The sequence below is a fragment of the Exophiala spinifera genome (assembly GCF_000836115.1).
Source record: "Exophiala spinifera strain CBS 89968 unplaced genomic scaffold supercont1.8, whole genome shotgun sequence".
Taxonomy (NCBI): Eukaryota; Fungi; Ascomycota; class Eurotiomycetes; order Chaetothyriales; family Herpotrichiellaceae; genus Exophiala; species Exophiala spinifera.
Window position 1 is genome coordinate 2,021,389 of NW_015622520.1, and position 22,896 is coordinate 2,044,284.

Consider the following 22,896-nt stretch of genomic DNA (forward strand, 5'->3'; position numbering starts at 1 on the left):
TTGCTATCATACTGTACGGTGGAGGGATCATTAACAACACTAATGTCAACCCGCTTTGTCCTATACACGAGCAGAGTCGAAGAATTTCTGGGTCAGCAAGGCTGCCGCCACACTAACGTTCAAGCTGTCGACATCTCCATGGTCTGGACGGGCATTTGATATTCCGACCACACCATCGGCGAGGTTGTGCATGAAGGTTCGAATACCTGCGCCCTCATTGCCTAGGACAAGAACGCAGGGATATTGCAACAAAGCACCTTGTGCTTGCACCGCTTCGACCTTTTCGTGCTTCCGGCGAGAGACGCTATGGACTCGCCCTGCACCTTCGGGGGCCGCGTCGGCGACGAAGAACTTCCAGCCGTTCGCTCTCGACGTTTTGATGAAGTCTCTCTCTGATTTGATCTGCAAGATGGGCATGTATTCTACTGCGCCAGACGACGCTTTAGAAGCTTGAGTCGGTGCAGGGGTTCCGTGGTCTAGAGTGAGTATGGCATCAACACCGAGGAACCAAGCAGAACGCACGATTGCCCCAAAATTGCCTACATCGTTGATGCGGTCGAGTAACAACATGAAAGGGAATCGATACGAGGGTCGATATGAAGGCGTAGTAGGCAATGGTTTCTTGTTGCCAAATATGTCTTCTTGCTCCTCCACTCCAGGGCTGTACGATTGCTGATCCTTCCATCCAATGGCAACCAGTATATTCTGGTCGGGCTGTTGAACAGATGGCAGCGTCGAGACTTGCAAAGCAGAGAGAGCAGAACACTCTAGGAGGATGCCACCATGAGGTCGTCCACCAGTGACCTTGGAGAACCTTCGCTTCCATGTAGGCCCTTGGGCATTTTCAACGCGTATTCCATGATCTTTAGCAAGGGCGTATATCTCCCTCAGAACCTCAGCATGACTGGAGTTCTGGCTGCTTTTTCTCTTATTTGCAGAAGGCATGGCACGCCTTGAATGTTCTTCCCCTGGTCGATCGTCCGAGAGCATACTATACAGCTTGTAGATTTTGCGCCGCTTCGCCTTCAACGCTGCCAACACTGAGTGAGGACCAGCGACGAACTCCGAGGTAGCAGTAGTGTATGGCATGGTTGCCGGGATTCCCTCATCCAGTGCGGTTCTGCTCCTCCCATTACGATGTGCAGTTGAGACGTGACTAGGAATCCCATCGACCGAAGAAAATCTCTTGTCTTCTGTGCCTTCGTTTCTGCCTGGAGTCGCTACTTTTCGAGGAGTCTCCCGCCGTCGTTCGTGCTTGACTGCGCTGTACTGTCCATCACGAACACCCTTCTCGATGGCGCCGGTTAAGGAGATCGTACGCCTGCATGCAGACTTGAGGAGGATCGACGGGTCGACTCTCGTCCGGAAAGCATTTTGGACAAGGGACTGCATTCACCGTTCGACTTGAGCTGATGTGGTTGAGTGTACGACTTACTCGAGGGTTTGGAGAAAATTGTAGATTTGTCTTTGAAGACTCGATACAAAGCGTAATTAATCAAACGCGCCTCCGCCCGCACTTGCGCGTTGCGGAGAACAAAGTCGCGTTCGCACCAGGCTTGCCCAAACGACCTGTACAGTCATTCCTCCATAATCTCCTTTGCGTTGGCAGAGAGCGACACAATTGATTTCTGGCACCCTCAGTCACAACAAGCCTGCAACTCATTTCCGGAAAGACTACAATGACCTCGAACCGTGGAACGGCCTCTCCGAAGCGCGAACTTAGAACTGACGGATGCCATGAACATCTCTGTTGACATCTCTGCCTGGCTGGGCAAACCGCCAGAGAAGTCTCAGAATACAGATGATAACGCGATTGAGGCCGTCCCAAGTTCGCAGGGTTCGCTTGTATCGGCAATATCAGCTCTAAGCCGCACGTCCAGCCGTGGTAATATCGACCAAGATGATGAATACCATGCTCAGGCAAGCGACGACGACGACAACGAGTATAATGATGACGAGGAATCAGAAGCAGCATCAGACGAAGATGGACTCGTCTCGGCACTTGTCCCTTCGCTACAGCACAACTTTTATATCGACGTGCCGAGACTGTCTGAAGAAGCAAAGCAAGAGTATGAGTATTTGCCAGGCCACTTCGAGGTCAAGGAGATACTTGCCCAAAAGACGCACGATCAATATGTTGTGAGATTGGAGAGCGGCGAAAAGGAACTTGTAAGTCACTTCACTCATACTTCAATACCCTTTGTTCAGGACATATCCTTCTTCCCTCTTTTTCATCCCAGAGCAGCTCCTCTCCACGTCGAATCCTTTCCTCCGCCGACTCATTTGAGACATACTCTGTTATTACTAGTTACTGATCATGGCTCCTACACAGGTCTCGTCACGCCAATTGCGTAGTCTGAACAATAGCTCTCGGGCATTACGAGACTTTAAACGGCGCAACCGATCCACCTCGCGGAGGACCAAGGAAGGGGCAGTATCGTCATTGGCAAATTGGACAACCATGACTGTCTCAGAATCTAGTGAAGACGAGCTATCACGTCACATACGACGGCGTTCCAAGGCTAGTGGGAGCGAGGTTTCTGATCACGGAGTAAGCGATGATTCAGAGACGGGTGATGAAAACATGTCGGACGTTCGCGAATCTCGTGGCCGAAGATCTGCGCGTCTCACGTCAATGAAGAAGAAGAATTACTTCCAACCCGAACTACTGCAATTTGAGGACGACTCCGACCAACCTCGGAGGCGGAGTAACCGGGCTCGACGCTCTGTGGTGCAGCCGACGAGAGGCCGCCCACGGGGATCGCGCTCAACCAGAGTCAACGTTTCTTCCTCATCTGAGCGCGAGATTGGCACACGTCGGTCGGAAAGGACACGTGCGAAACCTAGACAGAGCATGCGCGAACGTCAGGAGGACGATATATCAAGTCTCGAAGAAGAGAAAACAGCACCAAAAGTTGTTGCAACAAAGGAGCACTTTGCCCGTCACTCGGAACATGATCCATTCAGAAGGCGACATCGTCAGGATTGCGATACATGTAACTATACCGGCGACGATCCTTCGAAGGGACCACTCGTGTTCTGTCAGGGGTGCACCAATTCATACCACAAGTCTTGCTTAGGACCTCGTGGAAGTCGTGACCACCTTGTCACAAAAGTCGGCGAGGGCTTGTTCGTCTTGCAGTGCAGACGTTGCATCGGCTTTGCTCATGAGAAGGATCACTTAGCGCCTCATCAGGGTCGCTGTGTTGTCTGTAACGAATTTGGTGCATGTTCTAGGCCCTTTAGAAATCGCCTGACCACCAGGCAAGAGCAGGTCCAGAGAGAGGAGAATGGAGGAAAGGACCCGATCACCATTGTTGAGCCCAGTATGATCGACAATGTCGATAACGTCATGTTTCGATGTGCACAATGCAACCGACCCTGGCATATGCACCACCTTCCCACACGCAAGACCGCGCATTCTCTGGATGATGACGATGATCAAATGCTAGGCGAGACCGAACTCGCCCAGAAACGCTTCGAGCATTATCACCGGTCGTGGACTTGCAAAGATTGCATCGAGAATCAGCATCAGATTGATGCTCTAGTGGCGTGGAGGCCGGTCGACCTTGATGCATATATCCCGGGAACCACGGTCGACCAGATGCCAGAAACTGAAAAAGAGTACCTCGTGAAATGGAAAGCTCAATCGTACTTTCGCACGACATGGATGTCGGGATCCTGGGTCTGGGGCATCGCTGCAAGTGCTATGAGGGCAGCGTTCATGAAGAAACAAGAAAACATGCTTCCGAAGATGAGCACTTCAGATGCAATTCCCGAAGAGGCGTTCCGGGTCGATATTGTTTTTGACGTGCGTTACTCAAGTGTGGTTAGGAACAGCACTAAAGAGATTGACCTTGCACGTGTCAAAGAAGTCGACATGGCCTTCGTCAAATACAAAGGTCTAGGTTACGAAGATGCGATCTGGGAAAAGCCCCCGACCTATGCAGAAACTGAACGGTGGAACGATTTTAAAGAAGCATATGAGGATTACGTTGCCAAGTTGCATCTCTCAATCCCTGGACAATCCACTCTGAGACGACATTTAACCAGCATCCGAGGTTTGAGCTTTGAGAATTCTCTGGAGAGAAAGGATCAGCCAAAAAACGTCACTGGCGGTGAATTGATGGCATATCAGCTTGATGGTCTCAATTGGCTCTTGTACCAATGGTACAATAACCAGAACGCCATCTTAGCTGATGAGATGGGCCTCGGCAAGACCATCCAAGTGGTCTCTTTCTTTGCGACCTTGGTCCAGGATCACAAATGTTGGCCTTTTCTTGTGGTTGTCCCTAATGCGACAGTTCCCAATTGGCGAAGGGAAGTGAAAAAGTGGGCGCCGTCCCTCCGAGTTGTTACCTACTATGGATCTTCGACCGCACGAAGATTGACTCACGACTATGAGTTGTTTCCCAAAGACAAGGAAAAGGATGAAGACGAGAAAAAGAAGCAGTCCCACAAGAGGCAGCGTTCTGAAGTCAAGGATATCAAAGCCCACATTGTCGTGACCTCGTACGAGTCCATCCTCGAAGACTCTGTGAGAAAGAGTCTCATGAGAGTACCGTGGCAAGCTTTGGTCGTTGACGAAGGCCAGCGTTTGAAGAGTGATCGAACACAGATCTACGACGCATTATCCAAGTTTCGGTTTCCCTTCAAGGTCCTGCTTACTGGTACGCCCCTCCAGAACAACGCGCGAGAACTATTCAATTTGCTGCAATTCCTGGACAAGAGCATGAATGCGGCAGAGCTTGAGGAGAAATATTCCAATCTTACTCAAGAGAATGTTCCAGAACTACACGAAATGCTTCGGAAATTCTTCCTTCGACGTACCAAGGTACAAGTATTGACCTTTCTCCCGCCGATGGCTCAGGTGATTGTGCCAGTTAGCATGTCAAGTGTGCAAAAGAAGGTTTACAAGTCGATATTGGCAAGAAACCCTCAGTTGATGAAGTCAATCTTCGCCCGAGATGGTGGTGTTGCTCGTAAGGAACACACCAGCCTGAACAATATCTTGATGCAACTCAGAAAAACTCTTTGCCATCCATTCGTCTACAGTCGGGAGATCGAAGAGAGACATGTTGACAGTACTGTCGCTTTTCAGAACCTGGTGGCCGCATCCGGCAAGTTGCAGCTTCTCTCGATTATGCTCCCGAAGCTTCAAGAACGTGGCCACCGCGTTCTCATGTTCAGTCAATTCCTCGACAACCTGGATATCATTGAAGATTTTCTCGACGGCTTAGGGATGCAGCACCGCCGGCTCGATGGTCAGATTTCTGCTGCTGAGAAGCAGAAGCGTATCGATGAATTCAACGCGCCTGACTCTCCCTACTTCGCTTTCCTGCTCTCAACAAGAGCAGGTGGTGTCGGCATCAACTTGGCAACAGCAGACACCGTCATCATCCTCGATCCAGACTTCAATCCTCACCAAGACATCCAAGCTTTGTCACGAGCTCATCGTATCGGGCAAAATCACAAAGTCCTCGTCTTCCAACTGATGATTCGCAGCAGCGTCGAGGAAAAAATCATGCAGATTGGGCGCAAGAAGATGGCTCTCGACCATGTCCTAATTGAGAGAATGGGTAAAGATGACGAGGCCGGCGAGGATTTGGAATCGATTCTGCGACATGGAGCTCAGGCCCTGTTTGACGATGAATCAGGTGCTGACGATATCATCTACGATTCTGCTTCTGTTGACCGTTTACTTGACCGATCACAGATCGAAGACACCAAAACAAGCGAGGAGAAATCGGCTGAATCACAATTCAGTTTTGCACGTGTCTGGGCAAACGACAAGTCGACCCTCGATGAAGAGCTTGTTGATACAGGAACAAGTACACCGAATCCCGGCATCTGGGACAAGATACTTCAAGAGCGCGAGAGAATGTTTGCTGAAGAGGAGGCCAGAAACGCCCAGGCGCTGGGCAGAGGCAAGCGCAAAAGACACGTAAGTCGTTCGCTCGCTCGGTAAAGTATGCAGAAAGTGAGAAACTAACTAGTTGATAGGCCGTCGATTATGGCGGTCCCAGAGACGATGAACAGGTCGGGACTACTGAAACCGAGGACAAATACAAAGGAAGACGTCGGTCTCAGGATCCCGATTATCGTGCACCGAAAGAGTCTGACGATGACAATGACGAAGGTTTGAGCGTGGACGGCGAGTCCGATCGTCGGCCCAGGCGTTCAGTTCAAGGTAGGACAAACTCTTTGACGCCCCGAAGACGCCGATACTGATGTGTCAATTTTGATGGTATAGCACGGCCGTTTAAACGAGTCAGAGTACCCCTTGGACAAGCGCCTCATTTCAATGGAGAGACCGCGTTCCAGGTTCCCCCGGGGCATAGCATGCCCCCTTCACATCAATGTTCTGCATGTGGTGAACAACATCCCATGGGTTGGTGTCGTCTCAAAGTGGCCGGGGTTGAGTACTGCGGTCTTTGCGGGATCGCCCACCTTGGACACGGCAGGACCTGTCCCCATTTGAATGACAATCGACAGGTTGCAACGTTGCTGCAGACTTTGAAGGAAAGTACCGAACCTCGCGAATTGATTGAGCAGGCTACGAGGTACTTGAGGACCATCAGGGGCGATCTCATGCAACGAAAGCGAACTCAAGATCTTAGAGAGCAACAACAGCAGCAACAACAGCAGCAACAACAGCTGCAACAACAGCTGCAACAACAGCTGCAACAACAACAGCTGCAGCAGCACCCGCCGCCGCCGCAGAGCCTTCGGGATCGTGTATTGTCGGCGTTGCATATATTACCTGCATGAATTTTCTTTTATTACTGATTGGTAACGAGACCCTGCGCCGGGGCATAAAGAACCTGTCTTTGGGTGGTTTGATACGAAGAGAGGAGGGATGGGATGACATGACATGATGGACGGCGATTATTATGGGCTTGACACAATAGAAGCTTGACAGGCACCATGGGGGGGTGTTAAATACCTGCGGGGTGCGGGACAGGATGTGTACTCACTTTTTTCTTCCCCTTTGGGTAGTGAGTGATATGAGAGCGCATTGGATCTTTCTTTCTTTTTTGTGTGTGTGTGTGTGTGTGTGTAAAGGTAAACTACTGCAGTTCCAAGGCACTGACAGACTGCCTTGCCTCGCCTTTTCCTTTCCTTTCGGAACGTTGGGTGATGAATCTCGGAGATGTCGTGCCCCAGGTCCTTACTAGTTAACTAAGTTTGGTGCCTGTCTGACACTCCGTCCGGAGCTTCCTAACCACTACTACTATGCGTGCAACTTTCTTGATGACTCTGACTTGCGTTTGTTACTTGGATGGTTTCTCGACGACAGTTCTCCTACGTACATACATACATACACGCCTACCTGCAGCAGGAGATGCTACTTGGTCCTATATACTCGGTACACACCGTATACGCCCGCCCCCGGCCCCTGCCCCTGCCCCTAAACCAGTGGGTCTTGTTTCCTTCCAAGACCAGGTGGTCGGTAAAGCAAGCGAGCAAGCACGCAGGCAGGCAGGTAGGCAAGGTATCTAAGTATTCCTTTGCACCCCAAACATGAGTAGGGTGTGAATGAACCAAGCCCGATAACAGTGCTTGCCCGTTCCATGACACCCAAGAAATGCAACCAGACGTGATGCGCCGCCACCCAAACCAAAGGGGGGGGAAAAGACATACAAAATAACTAAACAACTGAAGAATTCGATTTCTGATTCTGGGTTCATGTCTCATCACATAAAAAGTTTTCTTTCTTTTTCCTCTGTGTCCCGTGGATTCCCATGCTTTCAATGCTTTAAACCCGTAAAAAGACTTTATAGGTCGGGTCCTTGCCCCCCAACAACCAATCACCTTTCAACACCAGGACGAAACTAAACGACATCTAGGGTCGGTGGTATGGGTTTGCCGGTCGGTCAGCGTCTTTGGCATACTCGTGTGTCCACCAGTCTCGATCCCAATACCCGCTAAGGGATTTCTCGTTCACTTCCATTTGATTTCGAGGGCCCTGGTTTGGTAGGAGTGGGAAGCTACCCGCGTCTTGATGATCATCTTGGCCCGAGTGTTGTCAATCGTAACCTGCACCTCGTTGCCACGGGCTGGAATTGTTTTGTGCTCGGAAGGATTGCTGGGGAGCGTACCCCGCGGCGGATCTCGGTGGTGCGTATCCGCCGCTGACATTACTCATACTGTCGTTGTACTGTTGGTTTGGTGCCGTTGTTGGTCTGCTGGAGTAGCCGTAGTCACCGCTCTGACCGTAGCCTTGGTTGTACATTTGTCGCTGCTCGTACGATTGTGGGGGTCCTCGCCGGCCATTGTTTTCGCTGGGGTACATTGGTGTTTCTTGTTGACCATACATGCCCCTGGTCTGCGACATCGGTCGTAGTGTGGCATCAGATTGATGTTTCAAGGACTCGCTCGACAATGAGTCATCATCGTCGAGGCTCTTGTAAGCAGTCTTTGGCTCGTTCTCCCCTCGGGCAGTGGCTCCCAGAGCATCAAGCTCTGTCGTCAAAGCGGCTTGGGACTTGATGAAGCTACCTCTGTCGTCTCTCATCGGCTGGTACCTAACCTCGGGGTTCTTGGAAGAGATGGCGTAGATCGAAGAGATCAGGACCAGGAGAAGCAGGACGGCAGCAAAAATGACGTTGTACAAGGCGAAAATAACGCCCATAATACCAGCCACCATTGAGGGCGCGTTGAAAACATCCGAGAAGACGAGCAGGAAAACAGCATTCAGAGCGTTGACAGACGCAATGGCGATGTTGAAGATGTTGGTCTTCTTGTCCATCCACGGTTTGACGATACCGACGCCGATGACAAAGACGATTTCGACAATGAGAAGTCCGACGGCTTGGGTAATTGGTGACTTTTGTGCAAAGGCAATGAATACAGCCTTGAGCAGGATGTAGCCCAACATGACAACGACAAAGTAGTAAGCTGTGGCCCGGTACTGGATGTAGAGGAAACCCCATTTGTTCAGAGCCTGAGGATCGGAGTAGAGGATATAAGCAGGGTTCTTGTGCATGGTGACTGATTTCTTCGCAAGCTGGATGACTTTGAAGGAAGCCCAGCCCAAAGCAGCCCCCATGGAGAGAAACACAACCAGGGCCAGGACGACTTCAGCAGCTGAATCACGTTCAACCAATTCCCATAGACAGAGGACGGACATTTGGACAAAGCCAAGCAAGACCTTTCATTCAGATTAGTCGATGTTCACAGACGCAATAGTCGGAACACCACTTACCAGACGGAACAGAATACCCTTGATGACAATCTTCCAGCCGTTGCGGAACTCCAGAAACTTGTCAGATTTCATCCAACCGGCCTTGGCGCAACCATCCAGGATGGCTTTGGTCAAGGCGACGAGGATAGCAGTCATGAAGAGAATGAAGACGAAAAAGATCAGCCCCGTCATGAAAATGTTGGTCTGCTCAATTCCCGCCCGGAACCCGACTCTATCGATACCACGGACGACTTTAGTGTCTGCAACTGCAGCACCATCAGTGCCGTCTGCGCGCTTGGCCAGGTAGCGAGCACCCCGAGACGAATATGCAATGGCGGCTACCATGGACTGGATAGAGCGCTTCACAGCCCGTTTTTGAACCTCGACGGAGATTGTGCTGAGGGTTGAAAGATAGGTCGTGGGAGTACCACCCGTTGCTCTCTGGTACCAGGTGGCAATGCTCTGAAGGAAGCCAACACGAATAATTCCCATACTCCATTGGAAGTTCTGGGTCCAGGACTGGACAATGGGGGGCATGGTCACGGAGCTCATGCCGATGACAGCCTGAGCTTGGAAGAATCCAAACAGCGAAACGGCGTTGGCAGCAACGTGAGCAGCGGTATTTGGATTGCCCAGTCCAGAAGTCACACCAGCAGCGACGAGACCCAGGCCAGCAATCACGGCCGTTGCCCAACCAACAGCAGGCTGATAGACGGTCTTCCTGTTTGAGAGATCGGCCTCCATACACGCAATCGTTTCGCCGGTATCTTTGGAGTAGACTTCGACGCGTACAACACCGTCAAGATCGGGAACGGAGTAGGCAATGCCCGGAATGCTCACGCTTTTTGGCACATCGATGTTGGTTTCAATGTCGATTTTCTGGCCGGTCTGGAGAGGGCAAAAGCCGGAGAGGTTTTCTTCGCATGGGTCGATGGTATCGTTGAGTATCGTAAAGCCATATGCTTTGATGTTCACCAGGGCGGTCACGTTGCCTGAGATGGAAGACACGCCATTGATCTTGACTGAGACGCTGTTATTTCCAGGAGTGTAGGCAACATTGAACAGTGTTGCTGTGAAATTCGAACCGGCTTTACATGAATTGAGAGAGTTGGACTCTATTATTCTTTCGGCGAACGTGAGGTTCGAGAATGAGAGGGCGGCGAGTAGGGAGAGGAAGAAACGCAAGGATGTTTGCGGCCGCATCTTGAAAGGATGGCTTGTTGTTGAGTTGTTACGGAAGGGAGGTAGTTATCCAGGGGCCGCGGTGCAGCAGGAATTGGGCGCCAACCAGGGCGATAGCGAAGTGGTGTATCGACAGTCGATGGTCAGTAGATGAATATCTTGGACCGAAGGTGCTTGTCGAGAGTGGTACGGTGGTTAGATGGAGGAGTTGATCGATGGTGTCATGGACTCTTGAAATCTCGAGGAGGTTGGGCGGAACAAGTGGGAAATCCGGGATCTGGCAACGAGCGGCAAATGCTGGAAACAGGAGATTTGGCTCCAAACGAGGGTCTCGGTGGTGACGGCGGAAGGAGAACAAAGGGTGTGTTGTTGTGGTGAGCGGTTGTGTACAGGTGAGGAACAAGGACAATAGACAATAGCGAATGTGAGGGAGATTTGATCGAAGCGAGTGCGTGCCGGAGAGTGGTGACGGGGCTGGAACAGGAAGAGATGCAGGTTTGAAGGAGGAAATGATGGTACGGGCTGGGCTGGGCTGACACTGTGCAGTCCGAATCCGTAATAGTAGCAGTTGCAGTCGCAGGCGAAATAGCCGGGGCCGGGGGGAGGATCGAGCGCGGTGCGAGTGGACACTGTCTAAGCTTGGAGTCTTGGAGGGTGACGAGGGCGGAAGGATTGGATGAATTTGCGGCCTGGGTGGGAATTGAGGACGGAAGAGGCGCAGGTACGAGTACAATACAAGGAGAGGAGGGGAGGGAAGTACAACAGTAGGGAGGTGGCCGCTCTAGCCTATAGGCTGTAGGCTATAGCCCTCCGTAGGCTGAAGTGCACTGTAGGCGTGGGCGCGGGCATGGTTGTGGGCGCCAGCGTGGATGCCCACCGAGCAGATTCTTCACCTGCGAGCACTGAAATAGTGGCCGCTATTCTGTTTGGGGTCAAGCCAACAAAGAGCCACGGGAAAAGCCATGCGAGATCCATCGTACAAGTCCCCCAACTGGGAGTACTAACTGCTAACTGCCGTACTAAAGTGCTAGTCTGGCCTCGCTGGAACCCGCGACGCGCGGCGGTAACATTGAGGCGCAGCACCGAGGCCTCGCAAATTGCTTTCCAAAACACTGACCACACACAACACAGGACGACGATCAAACATCATCAACCAGAGCCCTCAGAATTTGGAAGTACAACAAGCGGAACATGCCCAATCCGAGAAAGATCGCAGACAATCGTTGTTACGATAATACACGTATAATCTCCAGTCTAGTGTATACCAAGTCCGGCTTCTCCTATCCTCCTCTCCTTTCCAGCAAGCTACCTACCTCTACAGTTTGCCCAGCATTGGGGTTATAATATGCGATGACAGTGTGATACGGCTGTCAGAAGCCTTTTTCAAGAGCCAGGGACACGAGGCCAAGCTGAGGGTCGCATCGTCAGTCAACAATGTCAATCATGAACGAATCTGATCCCTCACTCCAGAAATCCCGGGGGGTCATGGATCCCAAGGTACCGTAATTATGTCTTCATGTACTCGTACTACTCGTACCCACTTGATTCCTCATCGACAATCAAAATCTTGACTATCCTGAGCAAGGCAGACTGCGATGATTGTTTACTCTGTACGGGAATAATGAGCCCTCGACTCGTACTTTGTGAAACCCGAACTAAAAGAAAGACGACAACAACGGACAAAGCCAGGGCAAAGGTGTAACCCGTCTCCATGGCCGTGCGAGCCATTTGTTCTATTGATTTTGTCTTTTTTTCCATCGAGTAATTATTATTGTCAATTGAGCCTCCAACGTCATTATGTCTCGGTTTGTCGGCTCCCAAACCACGCATGCTCTGGACGGTTTCTGCCCCTTAGTGTACGTTAAGCTACAACACCAGCGCTGGCAACTAACGATTTGCCTGGTGAGGCTCTGGCTACCTCTCTAGATGATGGGCTGGCGGTACAATATCTGGGTAACCCGTACTCCGTACTGGTACCTGAACCTCAATACTGAGGCGCTCTAAGTTAGGAGCAGTCTCAAAGCACATTCCGTTTCAACACATGTGGGCCGTTTCAATACATTCCCCGTACCCTTTCCTTGTATGTAGTTTTCAACGTGCCCTGTTCATCGTCTTTTCGGGCTCTTCAGATCTACTAACCGACGAGGCCCTGATCTACCAACTGACGTCGCAGGGCCTCGCTTTCGTCCAATCTAGGGTTTCTTGAGACCATCTGGCGGTTTTAGAATAATGCAAAAATGTCGAAGCGAGAGTCCAGACCCGCCAAACGCTGCTCCCGTATCCTGGTCCTCCGCACGGAATATTGTCCTCCCGTCCGCACCAACTGCCAAAGAACAATACTCGGCTTGGTCGCACACCTCACCAAGCGCGCGACGTTTCAGCCTCAGTTGCACGAGGAGTACTAGGTACCTGAGGTGGTAAACCGACAACGGACATCCTACCCTTTCAACATGTCCCAATCTCACCAGCAAAGCTTTGTAGTTGCTGTCATCTTGGCATTTTGTCCTCGGAACTTCACGTCTACAATATGCCATACCACTCACTCGAGAGGAGGCGGGAGGGGCTGTTGTGTTCAGGTGCTAAGCATACAATCTCAATATGCACCTCTCCGAAAAGCACAATGATGCTGTGAGTATCTCACGTTTTCAAGGGAAATTTTCGAAAGATCCACACCAATCGATTAAGAACTGAACTCTCGGACTCTCACATTCTCCAGCCCAGAGGCTTGTCGTGCTCATTTTCGTTTCTTTCCTCCTCAGAGGACCTCAACCGTGAGCGCGAGGTGCTGGGTCAACGGCCTTACTCGTCTTCACAGGTCGAGTGTGGCCGCCGCTGGAAATGGTGGCATTCTTGTGCTTACGAACCGCAATCGAAACGTCCTTGACACTGATCTCTTTTCCAAGCCATCCGTCTTCTTCATTGTTGTCCCTCACATCAGCCGGCAGTGCCAGCTTGATGTGTTTGGTGAGGGCCCATCCCATGGCCTCAAGATCTTTCCCAGGCTTGTCCATCAGGATCTCAACTACTCTATCCCATCTTCCCCTCATTGTGACCGACGCTATTGGGTCTGTATGGTTGCTTCTAATTTCGTCGGGGTCGACGTTCTGTCCCGCCGCCACCTGCCATATCACTGCGGATTGAAAGTTCATGACGTCCGAGACAAACAGTTTGTGCGGACCTTCGGCTGTAGTTTTCCAGTCGGGGTATATTGCGCGTTCACGAGCGTATTGAAAAGGGAGTTCGGGATGCGGATGAGGAGCCGTTCAGCACCATCAAAGTCGGCATACTTTGATGGATGGATGTCAACACCATCCAAAATACCACGCTTGAGCCGCTCGGGGATCAACATAAGTTCATCAGCCGCATTGACTGTGGCATCCTGACAGCAGCATCGTGAGTATACATCATTGTGAGAAATGGTACGACCTGGCCGCAAGGCTCATATGCAAAAGGCACCGAGGGGACTCCGTATAGGCACTTACGTAGCTGAATCACTGCACCTTACCCAACATGCAAGTGTGCTCGCTCAGAAACGTGAATGACAAGAGCTGTGTCCGTGCATGGGCTCCGTAGAAGTCACGTTTGTACTGGTCCGGGTACAAAGACGTCGTACGATAGAATTCCGGGATGAGGTCAAGGTAGATTTGGCGACACGTCAAACAACAGTGCTTTGCGTATCGGCTCAGTGTGGTCTTTATCAATCCGGCAGTATGTAGTTTTGTCATGGATATTCTGTGCTTCTTTGCATTCGTTCGTAGATCCCAATTCTTATTATTCTGTCGACATCAAAGTCAAAGATTCGCAAGTGCAGTTGAGTCTGATATTCTTGTATGACTGGACCTTGTGCGGCTAGGGTGGTGTTGCAAATGGTGTGGAAAAAAGAGATAGCAGGGCGTCGGGCTTGTCGTTCGATAGACATCTTGACTGATATGAGTGTGTCAGTCGTGTGTGATGGCGCAGATGATATGTATATATACCGGTAAGTTTTGCTTCTTGAGTGTCTCTGGGTCTGTGAGAGTGCTTAGGACTGTGTACTGTATTCAGCGGTTCGGCCTGGTCCTTGACTCTATAGAGATCCGCCGTGCTGATGGGTTTGATAGAATCTCCTGCACATGATGAGTTTTCAAGATTGAGGTCAACTTTCCTGGGTTTGGCGAGAACACGTGTAGCTCGCCGAACCACACGGTTGTTCACAGACGCGATCACTGCCTGGGCGGTGAGAGGCGACATAGTGAATCGCGACGATTTTTTCTCCTTCAGCCGTTCTCGTGAATGAGTGGCACAAATAATAATTCATCCATCAATCAGTCAAAGCAATTTAGCAATCGTTTCTCCTCACCACATCGCATTCCATTCTCGGGCCTGGTACCTTTGTAGAATCGAGATCGCAACGATATCAAAGACCTCAAAGCATCACCATGCGTTTCTTGGCCTCCGAACCGTACATGCCGCCATGTGGATGCACATCGCCTCTAGCTGCCACTCCAACTGTCTCGGCTCAGAACAAAGTTGTCATAGTCTGCAGAAAATGCGATGGAGTCATAGAAGAGCAGCCCCCAGAGAACACAGACAACACTACACCGTTCCCCTTTTCTGATCTGCCTCTGGTCGCGCAGCGATGCATTTTGGAATGCTTTGAGTTCGTCCCAAAGTATCCGTACATGCAAGACGTAAAGCCGTGGGAGGTTTCTGTTTGGGACATTGACAGAGCCACCGTTGTGAGTCTTTGATATTTGTCTTTGTGGCTTCTGTGTACTCATTGGATGTTGCGAATGCCGAATCAACGCTAACGTTTCTGCAGCGCCCAGAGTTTCTCTTTGGCAGTCAACCAGACCATTCTCTGATTAGAGACATCCACATCGGCACCATGGAAACTCACCCCGCTGCCAAAGAATGGAAGGAATTCCTGGAAGTCGCAAAAACACGCAAATCGCTGCTCTCCGTGAGCAAACACGTTCGCACAGAATGGGCCCCCCGTTTCTGGAGCACAACGACCATTCACATTGGTCATCAAGTCCCCGGATCTGCTCATAACGTGTCACCACAGCTCTTCGACGAGACCTTCCTTTCAAAGATCGAACCACAATTGTTGCCCTTTCTTCGAAACATTGTGTTTTACCCCCTTGTCGAAAGCGTCAACGCGGTCGGTGTACGCATTGCGCATGGAGACACCGTCGGAGTAGCCAACGCAGGATATTTTACCAGCATGCAAGAGCTGGGAGATATCTTGCTCCGTCACCGCGACCTCGCCAATCTCACCAACTTGTCTGTTTTTTACAGACCATTGCCCCAACTCATCCCAAGAATCAGTGAGATCACACTCACCGCAAATCATTACAACCAGCTGCGTGAGCGATGGGGCTTCATGGACCAGGCAGGAAGTTGGCGAGACTTTGAAACGGCCTTGTCCCAGGGTTTGCTGAAGGGATTCAAGATCAAGAAGGAGGTTGGCGTCAAGAACCCCGAGGAGGGCACAGTGCGTACTTTGATCTGGTGGAAACTTAGTTTCACCAAGCCTATGCAGTAGACGAGAGCAAGGAGGGAACCATGTTGGCAAGGGCCACATGAAGATCACCCGCCACAATCATGTCGACGGTGTTTTCTGTTAAGTCAACGCTAGAAGTACTAGAATGAAGAACAAAATTAACCTTGCGTTGCACCCTTGTCTTGCGCTGAATAAACCATAGACTTGACCGGAGAATATCATAGTGTGGGGCAGAGCATCGCGAGTGCAAATAGTGAGGCGTTCCCGCCCTTTCGTAAATGCATGGCTCGTCAGGCTTTTACTCCACGATGCTCTCCATATTGTACCTTAACTATCTATAGTGCTCGGTGCAATCAGCTTGCAGGTAGGCGTCCAGAACATCCAAGTGACTACCGTGGTTGAGAATGGAGAGGGCCTCAGGGATAACGTCCCGTCAAGAGTAACCGTACCGAACACCAACAGCGTCTTGGGAAAGAGATACAGGGTCTTCTCCATGATCAAACCCTATTTTTTGACCATCACATAGACATCTGTTGTTCCCGACATCCGATACTGGCATTTTCAGTGAATCTAGCATGGAGTCTCACGTCCGTACCAAATGCTCAGGTATCCTCGCTGAGCGAGGAAGGCTATTCAACGGCAACGTCAAGTCCAAAGTTACATTAAAATGCGTGGAACGTCTACGGCATGTTTAGAGCAGTGTTCAAGGTCTCCCTCAAGACCAACGCCGTTCTTGATTGCCACATAGGCACATACTGGATTCTACCTTCATCTGACTGGTCCTTGACATTCTGAGACAAGGCGGAATCCAAAGAGGGAAAATTGCTGCCTTACATGTCCTGGAGGCTAGGTGCAGGACCGATTCTCCACGAGAGTTTGGTCTATTGAGGTATTCTTCGAGCCTTTTTTCGTCAGCATGTGTTCCCACCACACCGGCATGGTTCCCCAAGACAGTCTCACTCACGACTTGCGAGCTGGCCCAAAAGTCATTTCCGAAGCTCTGGCTTGTGCTGAGCCTAGTCCAACAAGATTTGGATCTGCGGCATACCTTCTAATCAGCAGCTATGAAAGGAATTTGGGTCCCGATTACTGTCCTATATGGTGTCGAATATGTAACTGACAAATTCAGGGGATTTCGAGTATAAGGTTGAGCTGCTATCCCAATATTAGCCGCGTAGAGTACGGAACCTGATCAGGATACCTAGTTCATATCATGCGATCCTGGGATCGTAGAAAGAAGCACATATTTTGATACCAAGTCGACACGACCCCATGCATGCATGCATGAACGCTAGTGTAGCTAAGGTGGATTATTTTTAAGCGAAACTGCATCTAAGCCAACTCTAATTTGGCGAGTGTCCTTTGCCAGAGACCCTCGCTCCTCGCACGGCTTCCAAACATCGCCCCGGCGTGTGGTACAATTATTAATTGAGATGTCATTAAGAGGATATAAAACCATTATAGTGAGGAAGAATTAAGGACAATGCGAATCTGCAAGTGTATTTGACGAGTCGACAGTTTTGAAACAAAGAGTATCCAGTAATCTGGGCCTGTGACTGTGGCTGGCTCACACTGGTGCCTATGGTTGCCCCTGCTCATATCAAAGGCTTGGGCTTGTCAACTTTCATCTTTGGTACCATGCCCAGCTTCCCCATCTCGAAATACATCTCGAAAATGGACTCCATAGTGTCAACGAAACCTGTCCAGCCCATCCTCCGAGCTTTGTTCATACACATGCTACCCATGCTCATGAAGGCAGCATCTCCAAAGACGAAATTTGCCTCGACATCCTTGAAAGGGTCGTCTGTAAGCTGGCCTCCAGAGGCTTTCATCAACTTCTGCCAAGCTTGTTGGTTTTCAGGCTTCGATGCCCAGGCTACCAGGGAGAAGGTTCTTCGAGCGATAGTGGGAGGTCCGTACCTGATGCATGGTAAGTCAAAAACGCACAAATACGAGGTAGACAGGCATACCCCATGGGTGTGTCCTTGCCGGATTTGCCTTTGAGCTCAGTAAACTTGGCTGGGTCCTCCTCTGGTGGCTGTACGCCCTTCTCAACCCCGAACCAACGCGCCAACTCTTCGTAAAAACGGTCCCATGAGAGCGGTCCGGTATCCTGGGAATTGAATGCTTCATTCTTGCATTTGTCCTCGAGGACGGCCCATTCAGATAGATACCCTGTCAACCGTGCAGTCGAGTAGTGTGCTTCATGCTGCCAGGCTGCCCAATCGCCCGGGAAATACAGTGGTTCACCTTTGGCGGCTTGCACTGAGGAATAGATGGCAAAGGGATGTAAAGCATTCATCTGAGCGTTGTTGACCGCCCCAATAATCCACGCCGGCCGAATGACATTCCAAGTGGTGTTGTTGCTCTTGCAGTAGTCAAAGAGCAATTTCTCTTGTGGATAGTAGAAGTTAGGTTCGAGATGAGACGGTTGAGGGTCAGATTCAATCGACGGTGTCCGGGCGCGACCAAGATGCACTCCATAGTTCTTTGCCCCAGTCTGCAGCAGAAATCGTTTAGGAGTAAGTTTTGCAGTGACCAACGCCTTCAAGAAGTTATCAAGCAACGCGCTGTTCACTTTGACGAGTTCGTCGGCATTAGACCATGCAGAAGCACCCGGAGGTGGCTTTGGCTGCAGATAGGAGTAGAAGAAAACGTAGTCGGCAGCAACGTCGGAAGCTTTCATAGCGTCCGCAATCTTGTTAGGGTCATCAAGGAAATCCACAGCAACATGCTGGACTCGAGCACGTTGAGAGTCTGTGAGCAAGCTCATCATTGCATGCGGAGGAGGTCGACGTGATAGAGCGTATACCTTCGTCCACCGTTCGGGACTCTCCAGCAGAACCCGCATAGTATGGAACCCACTGATGCCATTTGCTCCGGTGACGATAGCCGTCAGCCCTTTCAACGACGGGTCGAAGGTCGGCAGGTTGTGATAAATGCCCTTGTGCTGGATTGGGTAGCGTTCGGAGCCCATGATGAGGGCAGGAAGATACTTTGCAAAGGAGGAGGAAAGAATGGATATGAGAAGATGAAAGCGAACAGCCTTACCTTTGCACGTTGACCTCGTGGATTAAAAGGTCCTCGTCCCGAAACTATGGATGGTTTCTAGCACCTCGGCTATGGCTCATTTGGAGCGAATATCTGTTCCTGATCATCTGGATCGAGGAGATCGAGGTCCAAAAAGGCGGGGTCATAGTCTTGTGTTCACAACAGCTCCACAAAATGATGTTTCTTAAGTGCTGGATACTCGTATTGTCCTTGGAGACGGAGGCGAGGAGGAGGGAGAGACCTCGGAGGAACGCATCCGTGGAGAATGACATTGCAATGGACCCGAGTTTTCATTCGTGATCGCCGCACCACGAAAGTGAAATAAAACTGCAGCGTCGTCGAGCATGAGGGGCCGCTCGCTCGTAACGCGCCCTATGCTCCACCCGAACTACATGTACAAGCTGAACGATTCGCCGGAGACCCGATTAATTCGAATGGGCGCAGTCGCGACTGTTTAGAGCGAAGTACGGAACACTGAGTATGGCATTGTAAAACACCATGCAGGACCTTTTCTGACGAGGAAAGCCCCCAATACCTCCGTGATGTTCAACTGGCAAGACTTTGACGTGGTATTTCAGGCCAAGCCTGATTACTCCTTCGACAACAAGACTGTGGAAAGCATAAACAAACACCGCAGGGAAGCGGGCGAGTTGTTCTTCGACCGCATATGGAGGTCGATCGGTTTGACGCGGCGTGAGTATGGCACTGACTGGCAATGGAGTGGGAACTGAAGTTCTTGAAGCGTCAAGGAACAACTACCCCCCTCGGACAAACCAAGATCTACGCAATATCTGGTCCAAGATCGTACAATCATCAGCACCCGATGAGCAAAAACTCGCTCTTCTCTTCTACCTCTTGCGAGACTGCCGACAACTGCCTAACGCGGACTCGAACTTTGCTCGACGAACATATCTCCCTCAGAAATACCAGCTACTTGTGGCTGGCCTTTGGGAGCTCGATCATGCACAGTTCGCCAGGGCTTTGGAACATCTCACGGATCCGTCATTGCCTCCTACCTTTGCCGATGACATCCTCTTCACCTTATTACAACACCCAAAATGCGACCGCGCCCTCGCTACAGCCTACTGTGTCGCTGTCTCTCCACCACTAAAGGACCCCAAGACTCTTCACGCATACTTCTCACGATTGCTCTGTAATAACATTGTCGAGGCATACTATTTTGCAAAGAGACAGGACCACTTGAAACACAAGGAGCTGTTTGAACAGCTGATCATCACAATACATCAGGAGGATCCTAGTCCTGACCATGCCCGACGAGCGGCCTTAGTAGTTGGACTACCGTTTACCAGTGAGGAGGATGGTTGGTTCGAGGAGTGCTTGCTGAATGGTGCTGGGTCTAGACTTCCAAAAGCAAAGGATTCCGTCATGGCACGAAGAATTGCAATGGGACAATTTACGTCTGATATGAGCTCATTGAAGCGACTGAAGGGAGAAACCATTGATGGCGTCAACTGGGAATACGTGCAGACAGGCATTCTCGGTGCCGTTCCGCATTGATGACTATTCTCATGTGGTCCCTTACCATCGGGCATTAGTGCTGTGGACAGGGCGACGTCAGCGCGTGGATGCAGTAGCGGCAAAGCGTTAGAAGCTTTCGAAGTCTTGTTTCACGGTTTGGTATGCCAGAAAAAGCAACCGATTGGTGTTGCGTAGGACCCCTGTACGAATAGTAAGATTTGTTGACTGCATGTGGCATGGATCAAGCTTGATTCAAAATTTCTCCCCGCACGAGCAAACAAAAACACTTTGCCGGCCGCAAGCATCAGACTATCTTGAGACCGAAGCTTTTCACCTCTGAAGCCCTCGACTACCACGCATGGGCCCGCACTTCGCCCAATTGGCTGGGCACTATCCGACAGAGCGAGGGCCACCTCATCTCGACCACTGCGCCTCGCATGTGGTGGTGACAGGAGGCTGTTTGTAAGAAATCGCACACAAGGAGGGACCCGTTTTGTCCCTGACACTTCCAATGGCGTCATCCTCAGTCCGTGACGATGAGCTTCGGAAGTTCATATACCAACCCGGGTATTCCACATTCCCTGAACAAGATGGAGAGTCACCGGCGACGAGGCAGCGAGGGGGTGTAGCAACAAAGAACAGAACTCCGGGTTACCCTCACCACCTCGTCACTCGGCTGCTGCTCATGATGTTGACGTGGCTGACTCTCTTATATGGTATTCACTACCTAAAGTCAGTCACCGCCGGCACGAACACAGTAGTACTTGATTATGCTACCTACGAGGGAACGGTCAATTCAGACGGCACCACACAATGGCTTGGAATGCGATATGCCGCAGCTCCCATTGGCAATCTGAGGTTCGCAGCTCCTCAAGACCCTCCAGTTGTCCAAGGTGTACAAAAAGCTGTCGAGGTAGATTGAATCCCTGTCTCCACCGTGAATACAATCACTGACTGCTGTATAGCATGGAAATGTCTGTCTAGGAACTGGTCAGAACCCGCGCGTTGGGGGACCTTCTGAAGACTGCTTGTTCGTTGACGTCTACGCACCAACAGACGCGACCCCTGAGTCAAAGTTACCGGTATACTTTTTCATCCAAGGCGGCGGCTTCAACTTTAACGCCAATGCAAACTATAATGGCAGTGGACTCGTCACTGCTTCTGGCAACAATATTATTGTGGTCACTTTCAATTATCGCGTCGGCCTATATGGCTTTCTCGCAGGCCGTGAGGTCGACAGCCTCAACAATGGACTGAAAGATCAACGAAAGGCCTTGGAATGGGTTCACAAATACATTGACAAGTTTGGAGGAGATGCAGGCCATGTCGTGCTTGGAGGAGGTTCCGCTGGTGCCGCATCTGTCTCCTTCCTCTTGACGGCATATGGAGGGCGAGATGATAAACTATTTGTCGGTGCTGCAGCAGAATCGGTCAGTTTTGCTACCATCCTGACCATCGACGAGAGCCAGTATCAACTCGACGCACTTGCCAAGCGACTGAAATGCCCAACGGGTACCAATTCTGGAAAGGATACACTGATCTGTCTACGTTCCAAGTCTAGCGCCGAGCTACAGCAGCACAATCACAACATTCCCTATCCAGGCAACCGTCAATCACCATTGTTCATGTGGAATCCGGTGCTGGACGGCGCATTGATCCAGAACTACACATATGCAGCTTTCGAAGATGGCGCTTTCGTCCATGTGCCCGTCATTATTGGGGATGACACAAACGGTGGCACTGTCTTCACACCACGGCAGACAAAAAGCCAGAAGCAATCAGACACCTTCTTACGCAACCAGTTCCCCTTCCTATCGTCCAAGCAGCTTTCCCGGATCAGTGCCCTCTTTCCCAACGCCGGTCCTACCTTTCCCGAGACTGGATCTTGGTGGCGCCAAGTCTCTAACGCTTATGGAAATATGCGGTACATGTGTCCCAATCTTTTTATTACCAGCGCTTTGGCACGATACGGGAACAAGGGGAACTGGAACTACAGATACAACGTGGAAGATTCGGCACAGGTCAAGATCGGCCTGGGTGTCCCTCATATCGTCGAGTTAGGTGCAATCTGGGGTCCGACAAACGTACATGGTTCGGCGCCATCAAGTTACCAAGAAGGAGGATCAAATCACTGGATCGTTCCGCTCATTCAAGGATACTGGACCAGCTTCATCAGGGCACTTGATCCGAACGTGTATCGGATCCCAGGTTCGCCGACGTGGGACGAGTTCATCACGGCAGGCTCTACGGGCTCCAATTCCGAAACGGTTGATGTGGACGCGCTGGACTGGCGAAGAATGATCTTCGATACTCAGGACACCACGGGCATGGAGGAAGTGAGCACTTCCGTTCGCTCGCAGTGTCAGTACCTGAACAGCATTGGGGTCTCGATACGGCAGTAGCGCTTTCCACTCACGCTGCCCGGGCTAAGGTACTGTAGTTTCTGCGATTTTGTCACTTTGTTCAGCATTGGCGCTGGTGGATGTATTCTTTTCGCATCTTGCATCTCGAG

The 22,896-nt window shown here is 50.8% G+C and overlaps 8 protein-coding genes across 8 annotated transcripts; 4 read left to right on the plus strand and 4 right to left on the minus strand.

Moving 5' to 3' along the window:
* Positions 1–60: 60 nt before the first annotated feature.
* On the minus strand, positions 61–1,089 carry PV08_10772 (uncharacterized protein; the record flags this gene model as incomplete). Its single annotated transcript, XM_016385086.1, has 1 exon — positions 61–1,089. One exon carries the CDS (start codon positions 1,087–1,089, stop codon positions 61–63), a length of 1,029 nt encoding a protein of 342 aa, XP_016231688.1.
* A 648-nt stretch (positions 1,090–1,737) lies between these two features.
* PV08_10773 (uncharacterized protein) lies at positions 1,738–6,771 on the plus strand (the record flags this gene model as incomplete). The annotated part of the gene is made up of 4 exons (XM_016385087.1): positions 1,738–2,169; positions 2,333–5,944; positions 6,004–6,190; positions 6,254–6,771. 4 exons carry the CDS (start codon positions 1,738–1,740, stop codon positions 6,769–6,771), a joined length of 4,749 nt encoding a protein of 1,582 aa, XP_016231689.1.
* Positions 6,772–8,029: 1,258 nt separating this feature from the next.
* On the minus strand, positions 8,030–10,390 carry PV08_10774 (uncharacterized protein; the record flags this gene model as incomplete). Its single annotated transcript, XM_016385088.1, has 2 exons — positions 8,030–9,154; positions 9,209–10,390. The coding sequence occupies 2 exons, from the start codon at positions 10,388–10,390 to the stop codon at positions 8,030–8,032; spliced, it is 2,307 nt and encodes a 768-aa protein (XP_016231690.1).
* A 2,744-nt stretch (positions 10,391–13,134) lies between these two features.
* Positions 13,135–13,518, minus strand: PV08_10775 (uncharacterized protein; the record flags this gene model as incomplete). Its single annotated transcript, XM_016385089.1, has 1 exon — positions 13,135–13,518. One exon carries the CDS (start codon positions 13,516–13,518, stop codon positions 13,135–13,137), a length of 384 nt encoding a protein of 127 aa, XP_016231691.1.
* A 1,269-nt stretch (positions 13,519–14,787) lies between these two features.
* Positions 14,788–15,896, plus strand: PV08_10776 (uncharacterized protein; the record flags this gene model as incomplete). Its single annotated transcript, XM_016385090.1, has 2 exons — positions 14,788–15,087; positions 15,171–15,896. The coding sequence occupies 2 exons, from the start codon at positions 14,788–14,790 to the stop codon at positions 15,894–15,896; spliced, it is 1,026 nt and encodes a 341-aa protein (XP_016231692.1).
* A 1,553-nt stretch (positions 15,897–17,449) lies between these two features.
* On the minus strand, positions 17,450–18,831 carry PV08_10777 (uncharacterized protein; the record flags this gene model as incomplete). The annotated part of the gene is made up of 2 exons (XM_016385091.1): positions 17,450–17,774; positions 17,825–18,831. 2 exons carry the CDS (start codon positions 18,829–18,831, stop codon positions 17,450–17,452), a joined length of 1,332 nt encoding a protein of 443 aa, XP_016231693.1.
* A 616-nt stretch (positions 18,832–19,447) lies between these two features.
* Positions 19,448–20,423, plus strand: PV08_10778 (uncharacterized protein; the record flags this gene model as incomplete). Its single annotated transcript, XM_016385092.1, has 2 exons — positions 19,448–19,598; positions 19,648–20,423. The coding sequence occupies 2 exons, from the start codon at positions 19,448–19,450 to the stop codon at positions 20,421–20,423; spliced, it is 927 nt and encodes a 308-aa protein (XP_016231694.1).
* Positions 20,424–21,072: 649 nt separating this feature from the next.
* Positions 21,073–22,786, plus strand: PV08_10779 (uncharacterized protein; the record flags this gene model as incomplete). Its single annotated transcript, XM_016385093.1, has 2 exons — positions 21,073–21,297; positions 21,350–22,786. 2 exons carry the CDS (start codon positions 21,073–21,075, stop codon positions 22,784–22,786), a joined length of 1,662 nt encoding a protein of 553 aa, XP_016231695.1.
* Positions 22,787–22,896: the final 110 nt, after the last annotated feature.